The sequence below is a fragment of the Eupeodes corollae genome, chromosome 1 (assembly GCF_945859685.1).
Source record: "Eupeodes corollae chromosome 1, idEupCoro1.1, whole genome shotgun sequence".
Classification (NCBI taxonomy): domain Eukaryota; kingdom Metazoa; phylum Arthropoda; class Insecta; order Diptera; family Syrphidae; genus Eupeodes; species Eupeodes corollae.
Genome location: NC_079147.1, coordinates 310,675,701 through 310,690,613, shown reverse-complemented (window position 1 = coordinate 310,690,613; position 14,913 = coordinate 310,675,701). Strand labels below are relative to the sequence as shown.

The following is a 14,913-nucleotide window of genomic DNA, read 5'->3' as shown; positions in this document are numbered from 1 at the left end:
CCTAAATTCATAGTGTGTACGATTCAGGACAGTCTGAAATCTCTTTTACAAATGAATACATTTTCACAAAATGAAAAACGAAATAAACCTAAGAAATATTTAAAATCAAAAGAAAACTTTTCAATAAAATTGAAATTCATCTAAAAATTCCGCAATGGATAATCTTAAAGTAATATAAATTAATTCGGTTAAGAAATAAAATTTATTTTTGACTTATGTATCTTCTTCCAAAGTTTTAATGAGTGCATTTTTTGTGAATTTATTAAGAAGGAAAAAAAAGTGCGAATGAACTGCTAATTATAAAATTGTTAACAAACAAAAAAGAAACAACCAATGCTGAGTTTTAAGTTGTGTAACCATCATGTTGCAAATTTAAAGTCATAGAAGTGTTCTCACATCAATTAAGCGCACTCATACGGATTTATGCAACTTTCTTCGTTCTAGATTACATTTTAATCGATTTATTACGTGAACCAACGGCAATCTATGACCGAACTTCGAAAATATTATCGCAGTGTGCCTATATCTATACGGTTCTTGATTTAGTTAATTTTGTGAAGAGAACATGTCCTGGCTCCTGGCAAACAAAAAACACTACAATGTACAATAAAGCGGCTTTCATCTGGACTGTTGCATAAAAGGATTGAATGGAATTTAAAGAACTGCTGAGAACCCTCGCTCGTGTGTGCTTCATAAAGGACACTACTCAAAATCAAAAGTGGATGCATTACAAAACTAAAGACAATGTTCTGCTTCTTCATACGAATATACAAAATATATATGTACGAGTATAGTGGGGAAATATCTTTGTTAAATGTTTTGGCTCACCTTTGAATGAAAAAAAGCAGCATCTACCAGTACGGGTGGTCAAGGGAAACGGAAGTGTCATGTAATTTTCTAAATTATATACGTATAAAACAGAGCAGCCAGCAGCGCAGCGCTGAGAAAAAAATATATAAAACAAAGAAAGCTAAGCTAAGCTAAATGCAATGCGATCGGAAAGCAATTTGTGTAATTTAGCAAAAATGCCGTACAGTATTTTAGATTTAAGATACAACAATCAGAACAAACTCTTAGGGATACGTTGCAAACATCGAGTGAAAAAGGAAGAATTCGTCAGTTCAGACCTTCTTCATAAGGAAATTCACCAGCTGAACAAATTGTACTCTTTAAACGCTAGTTCCAACCGAACTAATGTTTTCTATCTATCTTTGCTTCTACTATTGTACTCGTGTGTGCTCATAAGAGCCTCGACTTCTATTCCGCCAGAAGATTCGACTAGGGCTGGCTATAATGATGATCGTAGTGCGTTGGCCCTAAATAAATCTTTATATCGGAATAGAAGCGACGAAATTACGTCATATATTTCGAGGGAGGAGACTTTACAACCAAGTAGAGTCACTCGTGATGTATCCAATGTGCCTGATGAAGAAGATGATTCAAGTTATCGCGATGACGAAATGGATGAGTACGATCTACTTATAAATAACAAATCCGGTAAGTTGTAGTTTTAAATAATAATAAACAAATAATACGAGTCAGCGTTGAATTTGTGTAAGGATGTCAAGGTTTAAATGTGCTATCGCATTTATAATTGTTGACAAATAAATGCAAAACTATAGTGACCCTGAGCTGAATTAGTAAAACTTGTTTAGTTTCATAAACAATTTCATACAAAAGTCGACTGGTTAAATTGAGAAACCAAACAAATTTTAATTATTTTCCTACTATAAGTGGTGTTACTTTAATTGAATTAAGATTTTTTTTTAAACTATATCATTGTATAATAAAAAATATATGCACCTGAAAGAAGTGATGGACACTTTAAAAAACTGAAATTTTAAACATACGAACATATAACTTCTCATTATATATCTAAATGACATCATTCTTTTTCGAATTGAAATCACTTAGGCGGCATTAGGTCACACTTGTCCAAGATTTATAATGCAAAGTTACATATTTATGGATTTAATTATTCATGATTAAGACTCAAAATCTAAAAGATGAAAGTATATCAATAATGGTGGTGCCAATCTTGTACTTCACTTGAAGTTTAAGTCAAAAGGTATAACTTTGGAAAAGAAGAAATAAATGTTCACTTTGGCGTATACTTACTTTTATCGTTTTCTTAAATTTCGAACAATTTTACTCTTAATTTTTGTCCTAATTTCGGTTAAAATTATCTTGTCAAAATATCAAACCAATATGTCTTTTCAAGACACTATTCAATTGTTCACAATTCATGGCTTATAGGTTATTACAGGTACAAAATTCCGGCCTCCCTCCACAACATGAAACCTCAAATTTTATTTCGGATTTCCTGTTGACTCCTGTTGTCGTATTAACGTCTTCAATTGATAGGACTTTAAATCTACGATTTTAGATACCTTGGTATTCTAATTGATTCGAATCGTATGTGGAATGAAATTTTATCTTTTAAGAACACTTTACTTCAAGAAAGCGTAAACTTTGCGCATTGACAACTGTACTATGGTTTTACTAATTGGGGAGGTGCATACGCAAATAGTTTCAGGCCCTTTTTGACTGCTCAAAAACTTTCGATTCGTATAATTTGCAATAAAAATCTATAATCGGAAAGTTAAAATTTGTAAAAGAAATTTATACATTTGTAATAATAATGCATAAATGTAATATTTAAAATTACAACACATTTTTAATCGTTCTAATTATTATTATTGTAAAATTAATTAATTACCTGTAATTATCATTGAGACTCAAATCCTTTTAACAATTCGTCAAGTCATTACCTAGTTAGCTATATACAAATTAGAATTGATTTGATTAATTAAATTATAGATTTCCTCAAAAAAAAGTCCTTAAATTAGAATAACCAAAAATTTAGTTTTTTTGGCATAGTTGTATTTAAAAACATTTTGAAATTGAACATAGCACTTTTTAAGAAGAAATTTACATAGGAAAGCATAACTTTTTAAAAAAAAAGTTTCTGCAATGATTCTGATCATCCAACGTTTAGTGTAAAAAATTATTAAAGTAATTATTTCCGTGTATGTTCCAAAGCCATCCCAAAATATGCATATCCATTACCCGGGACCTTTATATACGCTTGTAGTAGGTAGGCAAGACTTATTCCATTTTTAGCATTTACAAGAGATGCAAATATGATTTTCTTAGATCCTTTGTTTTGAACTCATTGTTTTATTTAGTTGCTCAGCTTCTATAATAAGAACAACAAAAGGCTAACAGATCAATATTAAGATAAATTTGAATAGCCTTACAAATTGTATATAGATGCAGCAATAAATTGAATCCACTTAACTTGTATAAATTATTGTTACAAGGCTTATGAGCGTCTATACAAGGCCGAGGAATTTTTGTTTTACTGTTTTTTATTTTTAACAGCCCAAATTACAGATACGAGTAAGTATGAATGTTTGAAGCTGCTTTTATGTGCCTAAAGCTTTACACATGATAAACGCTGGCTGGTATGAAATTTTAAGGAAGCTACTTATTCTACTCAGATGATTCTTTTGTGTTGTGGCTAGCTTTTGTTTTACTGTGGAGATAGCTATAGTGCACCTTTTAGTATACGTTTACAGTTGAAGTTACTTAAAAGTATCAACAATTATGCGTTTAAAACATGGAAAATTGTTTTGCGATATCACTTTTTTTGAACGGTTAACAAATCAAATCCGTTCAAACATTTGTTTACCTTAGGAAGAAAATCAATAAAAAATGAAATAATCATTCTTTCATGTTTTATCCACCGTTCAGCCTTGATTTGACATCTTGAAACTTATGGAAACTGATTTCATGGGTCAAAACAAGCTAAGAATATACCTTAGAGGCATCTCACGAGTGGTAAGACCTTTCAACGGCAACACTTATCTCTGAGTTACGCAACTAACTCAGGTCAAAAGAAGGACAGAGCCGCTTTAACGTCCGTCTAGGACGTATCGTATGAGTACTTGTTTCTTTGTTTTATACTTTACGCTATTGTCCTTTTTTTATAATTAAGTCGTCGTTTAAATGAATCTTTTTTGCTTCATTAATTTAGGTATCAATTTGCCTTTACAGAGAGGAAATATTTAAAAAGAGCGACCTTCGCATGTTTGTAAATGAATGACCAACATTTTTACTACTGCAAGCACTTAATCTCGAATTTATGATATTTTTGTGGCATTTTTTTGTTATTGTTATTTTTTGAATAGAATATTATGACTGTTCTCTCAATTAAATAAGTATTGTTAATATTTAGAATAGAATTTCAGTTTTCTGACCCGTTTTTTGTCTATAGTCAGTTTATCAAAATACAAAACTATAGAGTATAATTTAGATTAATTCAGTGTTCTTAAAAAAAAGTTGAGTTACGGCTAGTTATAAAATTCTATGTAATAATTCTCGGTTCCCTTTGAAACTTTGTTTTTAACATATTTAGAACTCGAGCATTTTTTTACTTTATATAATTTCCTGAGAACCTGGTGTACATTTATTAAAGAGTTTTCAACAGTTAAATCTCTGTTTTATAAAATAAAGTTCTAACGAATAATTCAATAAAAGTACTTTTGTCATTAATTTTACTTCATTAAATAAATTATTGGTTAAAGTTTAATAATTTGTATTTATTTGGAATTTTTACTTTTAATATTATTCGTTATTGTTTAAGTTTAATATCTTTATTTGGTTTAAATACATTTTCGACGAATTGTTTACTCTGAAAAGTCTGAAAAGATTATTGGTTCGCATAATTTAATGTAACTTAAGGTTTCATAAATATCCATTGGTTCCATGGGCCTTCTGTCTTTCTTGTAGATTTGATGTCCGTATGATCGCAATGGTAGGTTGGGGGTAAGAAAGTCACGGTGTCGAAGTATAATTGAGGTGTTGAGTGAGTAACGCAGATTTTTGTCGCCGATTAAACTTGAAACATTGAAACTTTTATCGTTTTTCAACATAAAATATGACCAAATGCCATTTATTTAATTTTAATGTTCGTGCATGCAATGACCGTTTGGGATTTGCAGCTATTTGCTGACATAATGCCCACAGCTTTTATATTCTCCTTGAAGTCTTAAGGTTCATGGTCGTTATGACTGCAAATGTAATATGTCTCTGTATAACGTGCAAACAATCAATACAAAATTTAAATTCATGTAAAATACATTCTGCTATTTCAAAAATTATAGTTTTATCTGAAAATGCATGTCCATAAATGAATGTTTTCATAATGTTTTATTATTGCTACGGCCGAATTAATAGGGGGCTAGGGGGTACTGCAGCCCGGAAATTTAAACCGTAAAACCGCGATATTGAAACTGTACAATCTAATAAACCCCAAAAATAAAAACTAAAATTAGTTGGCCCCACAAAATCCAAACTCGAAAGCTATATACCCCAAAAACGTTAAGTCCATATAGCCCAACTCACAATTAATCCCATAAACTTAAAAACCACATAGCTCAACTCACTAATATCTCCAAAAAGCCAAACCCACATAGCCTTAATCTTTTACAAACAGTGTTCAACCTTTTATTATTTCATCTAAACATATATGTATTGCAAAAAGAAAGTAGAAAAGTTACGAGTTTGTCTATAACTCGATAGTCGAAAAGAGCAGATGCCGTTAATGCTCCAGTGAATAATTTTGCTTGCATTTTTAATGCGTTAAGCTGCTTAGCTGATGATCAAAATCAAAAATTAGATACTCGGCATGAAGCAATATCTTGAAAATAGAAAATTATTAAACTTTGAAATGTCTTTTTGGCGGTACTCTGGAAAGAGATCTTAAGTAGATTTAACGCTACCAATTCGTTTTTGCAAAAAGTGGAACTAGATTTAAACGTACATACATACATAGCTAAAAACATGATGTTGTCTTTGATTGAATATTTAAAAAATACACGAGATAATTTTTCTCAAATTTAAATAGAACCGAAAGCCTTGAGCAAAGAAGTTAATCAGGAATTTTCTTATTTCAATAAAAGAAAAATTACTGACAGAAATGCACAAGAGGATTGAAGCTTAAAGTCTTACACTTATATCACTGATTCTTCGGATTTTTTTGCAATATTTTAAGTATGAGTAAAAATGAAGTAAAAACAAAAGCAAACAATTTAGTTGAAATTTATCATAAAGATTTAAAAATTGAATTAACTTACGAACTACAACAGCTATTCAAATGATGAAATTGCAGCCACAAGTGTTTTCTTTTCAAGTTCAAAAAGAAAAAAGTGAACTTGTTTGACTATTTAAAATACTTAAATGGAACGTTGAAAAACGAATGATTGACGTTTTTCCAAATGTTCATATAGCCCTTAGAGTATTCGTAACAGTACCTTTAGCTTATTGTGAAGCAGAATGCCTTTCTCAGTCCTTAAAAGAATACAAAATATGTACCGATCTTCGATGTTTGATGAACATCTTTAACTCGTTTAGCAATCGAATCCGAATTATTAAGATCGATTGAGTTTAATGATATGATTCAATATTTTGTAAAAATTAAATTAAAAAAAAAATGTATTTAATAATTTATTATTTATAATGTATTATAATGTATCTAATAAATCCTTATTACTACATTATTTGTTACTTTTAATTTTTAGAGTTTTGAATAATCAAAAAGGAATGGTCTGAAGGTCTGACGGGTTTGAGTTTATGGTTTTTGGATTAATTACAAATTGGGTTATGTGGACTTAACGCTTTTGGGTTTACGATTCTTTATTTTTGCGATTGCAAAATGAACACATTTAATTTTTCAAAAACGTTAAAAAGAGCCCCCGATGAATAAATAGCCTCGGGTATCAAAAATTCTTAGTCTTATCGGGGGTTGGAGCCCCGGGTTATTGGGTTGGCTCGCTTGGGTTTTAGGACGCTCTGGGTTATGAGGAGTTGGCTTGCTTGGGTTTATATCTTTTTTGGGGGCCTCTAAAATTTGTAATAGCCCTGAGCCCCATTTTCTTTAATCCGGGTCAGATATTGAACATAATGTTGTTATAAATTAAAAAAAAAAATACCTTAAACCTCCTCGTTTGTAAAGGCATTTCTAAGCTCCCAAATTTTAAGGATCTAATAAATCTAAATTCTATCCCAAATTCAGAATTAAATCAGAGTTCTCACGCTTGATAATTTGATGAAGAATTAAGTAAGAACTCAATCGATTTCTAAATTTACAGTAAACAATGTTTTTAGAGATAAGACTTCAGCCTTAACTGCCTTAAAAGACTTTTAAAAATGATACATACACATACTATACTTGACCGATATAAAAGATTCTCTTTAATTTTTATGTACTTTTATAATTTATTTCTAGCAAAAGGGAAGTATATCGGAGCACCGTGCAATGATTTCAAGTGTGAAGCCAGTCTTGTTCACGTAACCTGTGACAAGGAAACTCTCTTATGTAGCTGCGAAAAAAACTATCCAGTTGTACTCGGACGAACAAAGGGATGCGATAAACGTAACTACAGTCATTATAGACCTTCAAGATTATCCGTTATTTCCTGAACTGTTTATTTTTGAATTTGTATCATGAAACAACGGACATCCAAGATTACAAACGATATTTCCCGCGCTTATTTCTAAGTTTACATTACATTTTTAAATTTCAGCTAAGAAACTTGGCGAACAATGTTTTTACCATGAAACATGCATGTACAGTGACGAAAACTCCCTCTGTGTTCAAGTACGCCATAATGCGCGTTGTCAATGCGCTAATGGCTTCCATTCAGTCAGCTATACGAAACCTTCTAGAAGAGTCTTTTGCACTCAAGGTTTGTCAATAAATATAATTTGTTCGTTTAAATGGATTTGAAAATACAGATAGATATTCTTTTTCTTGTTTCGTTCTTTGTAGATATTGATGAACTCACATCGGACCTTCCAACCCTGCTGGGTGTTTCAACTGGTATCGCCGTACTCGCTGGATTAATTTGCATGGTCCTGCACTTGTTCAGCAAAACAAAATACCCTCGCCATCGGAATTTCGGTGATGCCAACCTGCCCCCGCCAATAATGTATTCCAGTGATACAGGTAACGCGAGGGAATAGACCCCCACCTCCCTCCACACCCCTCAATCATCTTCTGCGAATATGATATGTTGATCGTCTTCAGGTATCCCACTCACAGTTCAATCCGGACGGCCATCTTCACGTTCTAGCATGCGTTCCAGCGGATCGATCGGTTCCTATGGCAATCGGCGTTCATCCAGCACCATGCAATCGGGTTCTGGTGGCGGCTCGAAGGGTATATTGGTGTCAACATCACGAACAGGTGCGGCTAGATCAGCCGCCATATTGCTTATATCGTGTCACATTTCTGCAATTAGAAAAAACAAATCCCAATCAGACAATGGTGGTGGTGGTGGCTGTGGCGGTGAAGGTGGTGGTTTTGGACTCAATCATGATAGCACAATGACCAAATATTTACAAAAACAATTGAATCATCAAAGGCAGTTACTTAATTTAGAACTATCCCCAGCTAAGAACAATAATAGAATTAGACAAATGTTGGGCATAAACGGAATAAATAATAGATCCGATGATGACGAATTCAATAGTTTAGAAAACGGAAGCCTCCAAATTGGTGCACTGCCAACCCCAGCCAGTGACACGCCCAGATTCGCGGTAAAAAGCCTTCCTCTTCTCAAAATTCATGAAAAACAATTATTTTGTTTTTGACTTTTTTATTTTTAATAAACTTAAACTTAAACTTAATATTTTTATTTTTATTTATATTTATTATTTAGTTTGTATACTTTTTCAAAAAAATACAGTAAACAAAATTTGGTTCGTCATGTACTACTTGAATTGAATTTAGATCCGTTTTAATTTTCTTTTTTTTTTCTTTTAGTATGTATTCGATTTTTGAGAGAAAATGCCAGTCACTTGTTCAAAATATAAAAGTGTGTCTAGCATTTTATTTTGTTTTAAAGATTTTGTGTTAAGTCTAATACTATTTGTTAGAAACAATTATAACTTCTCGTATATATATATACATAATATATAGTTTAACAGTGACTCTAATAATCGTATATGTTTTCTAATCAGTGTTATGTGTTTTTTCGTATATACGTATGTAATAATTATCAAAATTGTTTATTTTCACCTTTTCCTCTTTTTTATATACCTACATAAACCATAATACATGATTATATCGATGTATACTCACACTATACCTACCCTTATAATATATACAAACACTATATAGTTCAGTAAAATAAGGCGAAAAAGGGGTTAACCTCGGAATGGGGTGTTTTAACATTGTTGTAAAAAGTCTCATTAAATCTTTTTTCCCTGTCGCAACGTAAATAACAGACTGCCAAAAGTTTCAAAAACTTTATCTTTAATTTGTATTTAAAAATATTTTGTCAAGACCTCAACCGTTTCAGAAATAGGGCAAAATGATTAAAACGCTCAGAAATTTACTTTTAACTAGTTGTGCTCGTCCACTAATAAATACAGCAACCCATCAGCACAATAATAGTATCTATTAAAAAAACAAAAACAAGAATAGTTAAGACATCTTTTAGAACGTGAAGAATGAGGCTGGGTGCCCCAAAACGAATTCCTAAATACATAATGAACATGCATTGCAATTCCAGTTTTATACAACTACAGCAAAAACCAGAACTATTGATACAATACTCATTAAACATTAATTTATGTAATTCATCTAGTGAAAAAGTGTTTATCATTGGCTCCAAAAATCCACTTCCATTTATGTCCAATGTCTATATCATTATTATATTTAATAATAGACACAGTTTAGATTAGATTACTTGGTAATCTTACACTTTTTTCTACTAACTTTAAAATGCTGAACGGTGTGCACTATTTGTCCTCCATCTCCGAAATAGTTGAGCGTATGAAGTAGTGCTTGAGACGATTTTTCTATGGCGTTATCACTATTGGAGGTATAAAAATGGTGATAACCACTTGGCCTTTAGCGGTCCACAACTTTCGATGGTGCAGAAACTAGGCTTTCATGACAGTTCTTACTCAATGCTTAGAACACCAAAAGAAATGTATTAACAAATTCCCGGCTTACTATTTCTCATTCCGAAGTGAAACAATTATTTTACTGGACTAAAAATATTGATACATGTAACCAGTTGATATACGAATGGAGTTTATTGTTAATTATACTCGTATTATTTTTTTTAGAAAAACAAAACAATTATCAAAATAAACCTCTTTTGACAAGTGATTTTCATTAATTTTTTTAATTAACTCATTAAACATATTATAAATACTTCTGCGCAGATCCATTATTATTCCTACATGTTTTAAATTTTGACTTTTAACAGAAATGTTAACACAAGAGCAATATGGCGGTGAATATGTTTGAAAAGAATTTCTACGTATTTCAAATATTTTATCTACTATTTAAAAAAAATGTAAAAAATATCGATTCTTATAACATTTTTTGACATATTTTTCTATAACATTTAACTTTTTTATCACACTTTCTTTTGTTTTTGTAAAATATGATACATTTAGAGCACACTACATCAACAATTTGTTTTTAATTTGTTTAAACAATTCGACAATACAAGAACTTACTTATTTATTTATAATTTCCATGCTATGCAATTAAAAATTCACGCGGTTTTATAAAAAGTTAATGCATTGTTCTGGGCTTTTTATTATTCTGTTATCAGTGTTTCTGTACGATAATTATTTTGAAAAATTAATAAAAATAACCGTAATACATGTGGAACAGCTTCTCGAAAGGAATGTTTGTATTTTGATCTATCTCTCTCTCTTTCCAACTTTTTTAAAAATAAAATCTTATCTAGCTACATAACTATTTTCATAGTTCGCGCTATATTTTCGCTTCCTTTGGCTGACAAAAATCAATTTAAAAAAAATATATAAATTATATTATACTATATTCTTGTATGTATCTTTCTCATTAATCCAACTTTGAGCTTCCTTTTTATTTTGAAAATAAGGGTAATTCAATGGATTATCGTGTATACATTAATTTGTAATAGTAACTCAAATTTGCCTGCAGTATTGACCGATTTATTTGATAACACTGACGCACAATCCTCAAGCTAAACCTTACTAATTCTCTCTTTCTATTTTGTTTTAATAAATTTAAATATTCGTAATTTTAATAAATATAAACAAGAACTTATTGTACCCTTACTTTGAATTACCCACTTTTTATGCTTTTATTTATACATAACTCAATCGCAAAATTTAATATAAAATCATACAATTTTTATTTAACAAATAAAAATACTCCTCTGTTTCTAATATTAAAAAGACGTAATTTCTTCCTTTTACAATATAAATCATCGTAGGTTCTCGACGACCAAGTCTAGCATCCGTTCATAGTACAAGTTCATCAGTTCGTAGTTATAGTATGATGCGTTTTGAAAAAGAAACTCAACAGAGGGAGCTGCGGCAAGAAATGAAACTAAGATTGGCACGGCTGCAGCATCAGCAGCACATGAGTCATAATAAGCCGCAAATCGTAATTGGAGACACTGCAGCAGTCCAACAACATAATGCAATTGCTAGAGTTAATGTGCCAACTCCAAGCCCTCTAACGCCTAATTCAACAGATGAACTATTGCCTTCCGTAGATGAAACTCAAGAAGTAAGTTGAAGAGTTAAATAGTTTAGCGTGTTTGGTATTTTGTTTTGTATTTTCGTATTTTTTCAAGTTTGCTACCAAGCCGGAAGCGGTGACAGCCCCAAACGCTTACAATGGTCCGTGTGCCTCTTCAACAGAAGATCTCTGAGTAAAATTATAATTTTTTAAACGATCGATATAGAACAATTTTTTACAAATTAATAAAAATGTAGATGGGGAACAAGGAAAAAATTCTACACCAAATATTATAGGTAAAGTTTGAGTTTGGTGTATATTAGCACGCGTATGCAAAGAAAAATCGTAAACATAAAGGTATTGCTTTTATAAATGTCATCGGTGCTAAATATATTATATTTTTTATTTTAAAAACAGAATTACAGAGAATTTTATTGTTATAAACTGCTTTATGGATTTCGATGTATTTCCTTCTGTGATGACGTTGCTAGCCCGATGTTTTCGTTTCCGTTTTATTCTTCCATTTTTATATTAGTCGTGTATTGCAAAAATTGGTGAGGATAAAATCAGAACAACGATTTTATCTCTCTATAGTTTTTGGAAGACCATTACGAATGGGTTATGATCTTTATCTTTTCAAACTCCGGTACTGAATAAGATTGGCAAATTTTTTTTCGAAAATGATCTCTAAATTAGCATTTCATTAAACTGTTATATTTGGTTTTTAGTTTAAGTGAACGCCAAGTCAGCTTTCAGAGTATAACAATATATGTTATGACAGAAATTGTCAGATGACATTCTCTAAGGAAAAAACGAATAAAAGTTTTCGGTTGTTCGAACGATTTGCTTCATGTAAATAAAAAAAACCAAATCATTAGATTTTACGCATTACATAATCTCTTTATATCGGTTCGCACAATTTATTTTGTTTCTGAGAAAAAGTATCATTCTGATCCTTCCATTGAGTCAGATAGTTACACAAAAATTGAAAGTGTATTGAACATTTGAAATGAATATCATGTAAGACGATGAGCTGTCAAAATATAAGTTACAGGCCGTATTTGGCAAAATAAATGTGAAACCGAGCGGGAAAACATAGCAAACCCATAAATATTTCGTGTTTTTTTCAAGAAAAAAATGAAAGACATTAACCTCTGAATTATAAACAAAATTTCCCATACATGTTTCTTACTGTGCTGAGAATTCTGAAAATAGAAATTGTATGGTTTAATTTCCCAACAATTTCTATCGCGCAATTCAAAACGGAAAGAAACAAATTAAAAAGCTATTTTGATTGCTAGGTGACATTAAATAGTGAATTCTGTTTATAATTTAGTCTCCTGCTTTGCAATCCAATTAGGAAAATTCTCAGAAATCTTGGAAATATAAACTTGCCAAAAATGTGTATTCAAAATTAAAAAACTCTTAACCAACTTAATGCAAAATTTAACGAACGGTTTTGTTACGAATCCGTACCAAAATCTCCAAACAACTCCCAAATGGATACAATATGACAGATGTAAAATAATATTTAAATTCGAACACTATAGTTGTCAGTGTTATATTTCTGTTGGATTAATTTCCTTTAAAAAAAAATTGGGACGTTCAAAACATTAATTCAAAGATTAAATTGGGACACATCAAAATAAACATGAGCTGAACAAATAACATACAAAAATCTGTCTCGGTTTTATTGACAGATCATCTGTCAATATCTACTAATACTAACTTATAAGCCTTAGCTTTCTAAAAACGCTGAAGATTGCGATTAACTCTTGTTGTCATATTTTCCTATATGTGAATAGGACGCTGATAACCAATTTTCACTCACGTAACATATTGTCAAAAGCTTTGACAAATTACATTTTAAAGTTTTTAAACATATTAACTGTTTTAAAAATAGATTTTTTTGGATAAAACAAAACAAAATTTTCAATGATTTTATTACTTTTCCTTTTTGGAAATTATGATACAAAGCAATATAAACCAACCTTTTGATTAAATAATAATACGGATGTAGAAACAATTATTTATTCAAAGTTCCCATCTAGAAGAGAAAGCAAAATCTTATGACTGGTGTAGATAAATTAATTAGGAAGAATTGCTGTTTGTGCATAGAGTATTTTTTTCCACAAAGATCGAAAGCCTAAAATTTATTTTTAATAAATCAATAAAGTCGTATCTATTGATAAAGATAAAATCGACCATTTTCAAACTGAACTATTGAACCGAAGTCATTGTTAATCGTTCATTTTAAACATAAGAGCACAACGTCAAAAATTGAAATTAAAACTAAACCAAACTCTACAGCTATTATTGTTCTAAAAAAAATCCATAGTATTAAAGCCTGAAATGTTAAAGTTTGCATAATTTGATGTTTTCTATATGAATAAACTAGTAAAAGCATGTCTTTTGCTCTTATAAGTTTAACAATATAAAAGCAACTAATATAATGTAAAAGAAACCAAATTATATTATAAAAGTATTTTCTAGGCATTTGGTATAGTATGTATTTCAAAATGATTTATGTATAATATTTGGTATTCGTATTATATTTAAAATGAGTTAATAATATATATTTTAAACGGCAATATTATTTAATGAAAGGTTTATTATTATTATAATTATGATATATATAGATATACATAAAAACAAGCATAAGTAGATCAAACGTGAATAAAAGTATTTAAAGAAAAATACGAGCTTTGCGTGTCAACAACTAAAAATTGCAAATTTTTTTATACACTTAAAAAAAATGTGATGCGAAAAACGTCTCGTATTACCTTGAATGTTGTAAAGTTAAAAAAAAAGAAACAAACATAATTTATAATATAATTATAAAAAACAAAAAACAAAATAATGTACAGGTACAGAGTTAGAATTTGATTAATGAAAAATCAGTATTATAATATTTATTACTGATAGAAATGTGTTATTTATCATCCATTTTAGAAATTAGAAAGTCAACTTGTAAAAATTATAGGAAAAAAATATGTAAAATATTTTAAGATATAATTTAATTTAAAAACAGACTGACATTTTGATAATGATTCCAACTGATATTTAAGAATTGATACGAGCAAAATTGAGTTACATTTTTGTTTGTAATATAATTTGTGACAGACAGGTTCATTCCCACTTTTTTAACACAAAAATTACATCCAACTTAAAAGTGAATTCATCTTATGTCTCTATCAACAGAATTACTTAATAGCAAGTACTTAGTTTATGTTTAATATACGAGTATATACATAAATAATTCACAATAAATTATTTTTTTTTGCTTTTTTAATGTTTCTCCTATCCCATTTAAGTATTTTTTCCAATATCAAAACACGAGTAAAAAATGTTTAGCAATGCCATTAAAACAT

At 30.1% G+C, this 14,913-nt stretch overlaps 1 protein-coding gene across 3 annotated transcripts; it reads left to right on the top strand.

The window, feature by feature from the left end:
• LOC129942944 (uncharacterized) lies at positions 1 to 11,942 on the top strand. 3 transcript variants are annotated; one of them, XM_056052106.1, is made up of 7 exons: positions 1 to 1,497; positions 7,292 to 7,438; positions 7,590 to 7,751; positions 7,835 to 8,011; positions 8,108 to 8,251; positions 11,292 to 11,590; positions 11,658 to 11,942. In XM_056052106.1, exons 1-7 carry the CDS (start codon positions 990 to 992, stop codon positions 11,733 to 11,735), a joined length of 1,515 nt encoding a protein of 504 aa, XP_055908081.1. In that variant the 5' UTR covers positions 1 to 989; the 3' UTR covers positions 11,736 to 11,942. The 3 variants fall into 3 exon arrangements, with proteins under 3 accessions (XP_055908081.1, XP_055908079.1, XP_055908080.1); XM_056052104.1 differs by having other exon boundaries at positions 8,093 to 8,251; XM_056052105.1 differs by lacking the exon at positions 11,658 to 11,942 and having other exon boundaries at positions 8,093 to 8,604; positions 11,292 to 11,452.
• The last annotated feature ends 2,971 nt before the right edge of the window (positions 11,943 to 14,913 follow it).

Excerpts from the sequence above, each read along its gene's own strand:
- LOC129942944 (XM_056052104.1), top strand. The coding sequence starts at position 990 with ATGCGATCGGAAAGCAATTTGTGTAATTTAGCAAAAATGCCGTACAGT. Across the intron at positions 8,012-8,092 it reads AATGTATTCCAGTGATACAG|GTATCCCACTCACAGTTCAA; the intron begins GTAACGCGAGGG and ends GATCGTCTTCAG. Across the intron at positions 11,591-11,657 it reads CCGTAGATGAAACTCAAGAA|TTTGCTACCAAGCCGGAAGC; the intron begins GTAAGTTGAAGA and ends TATTTTTTCAAG.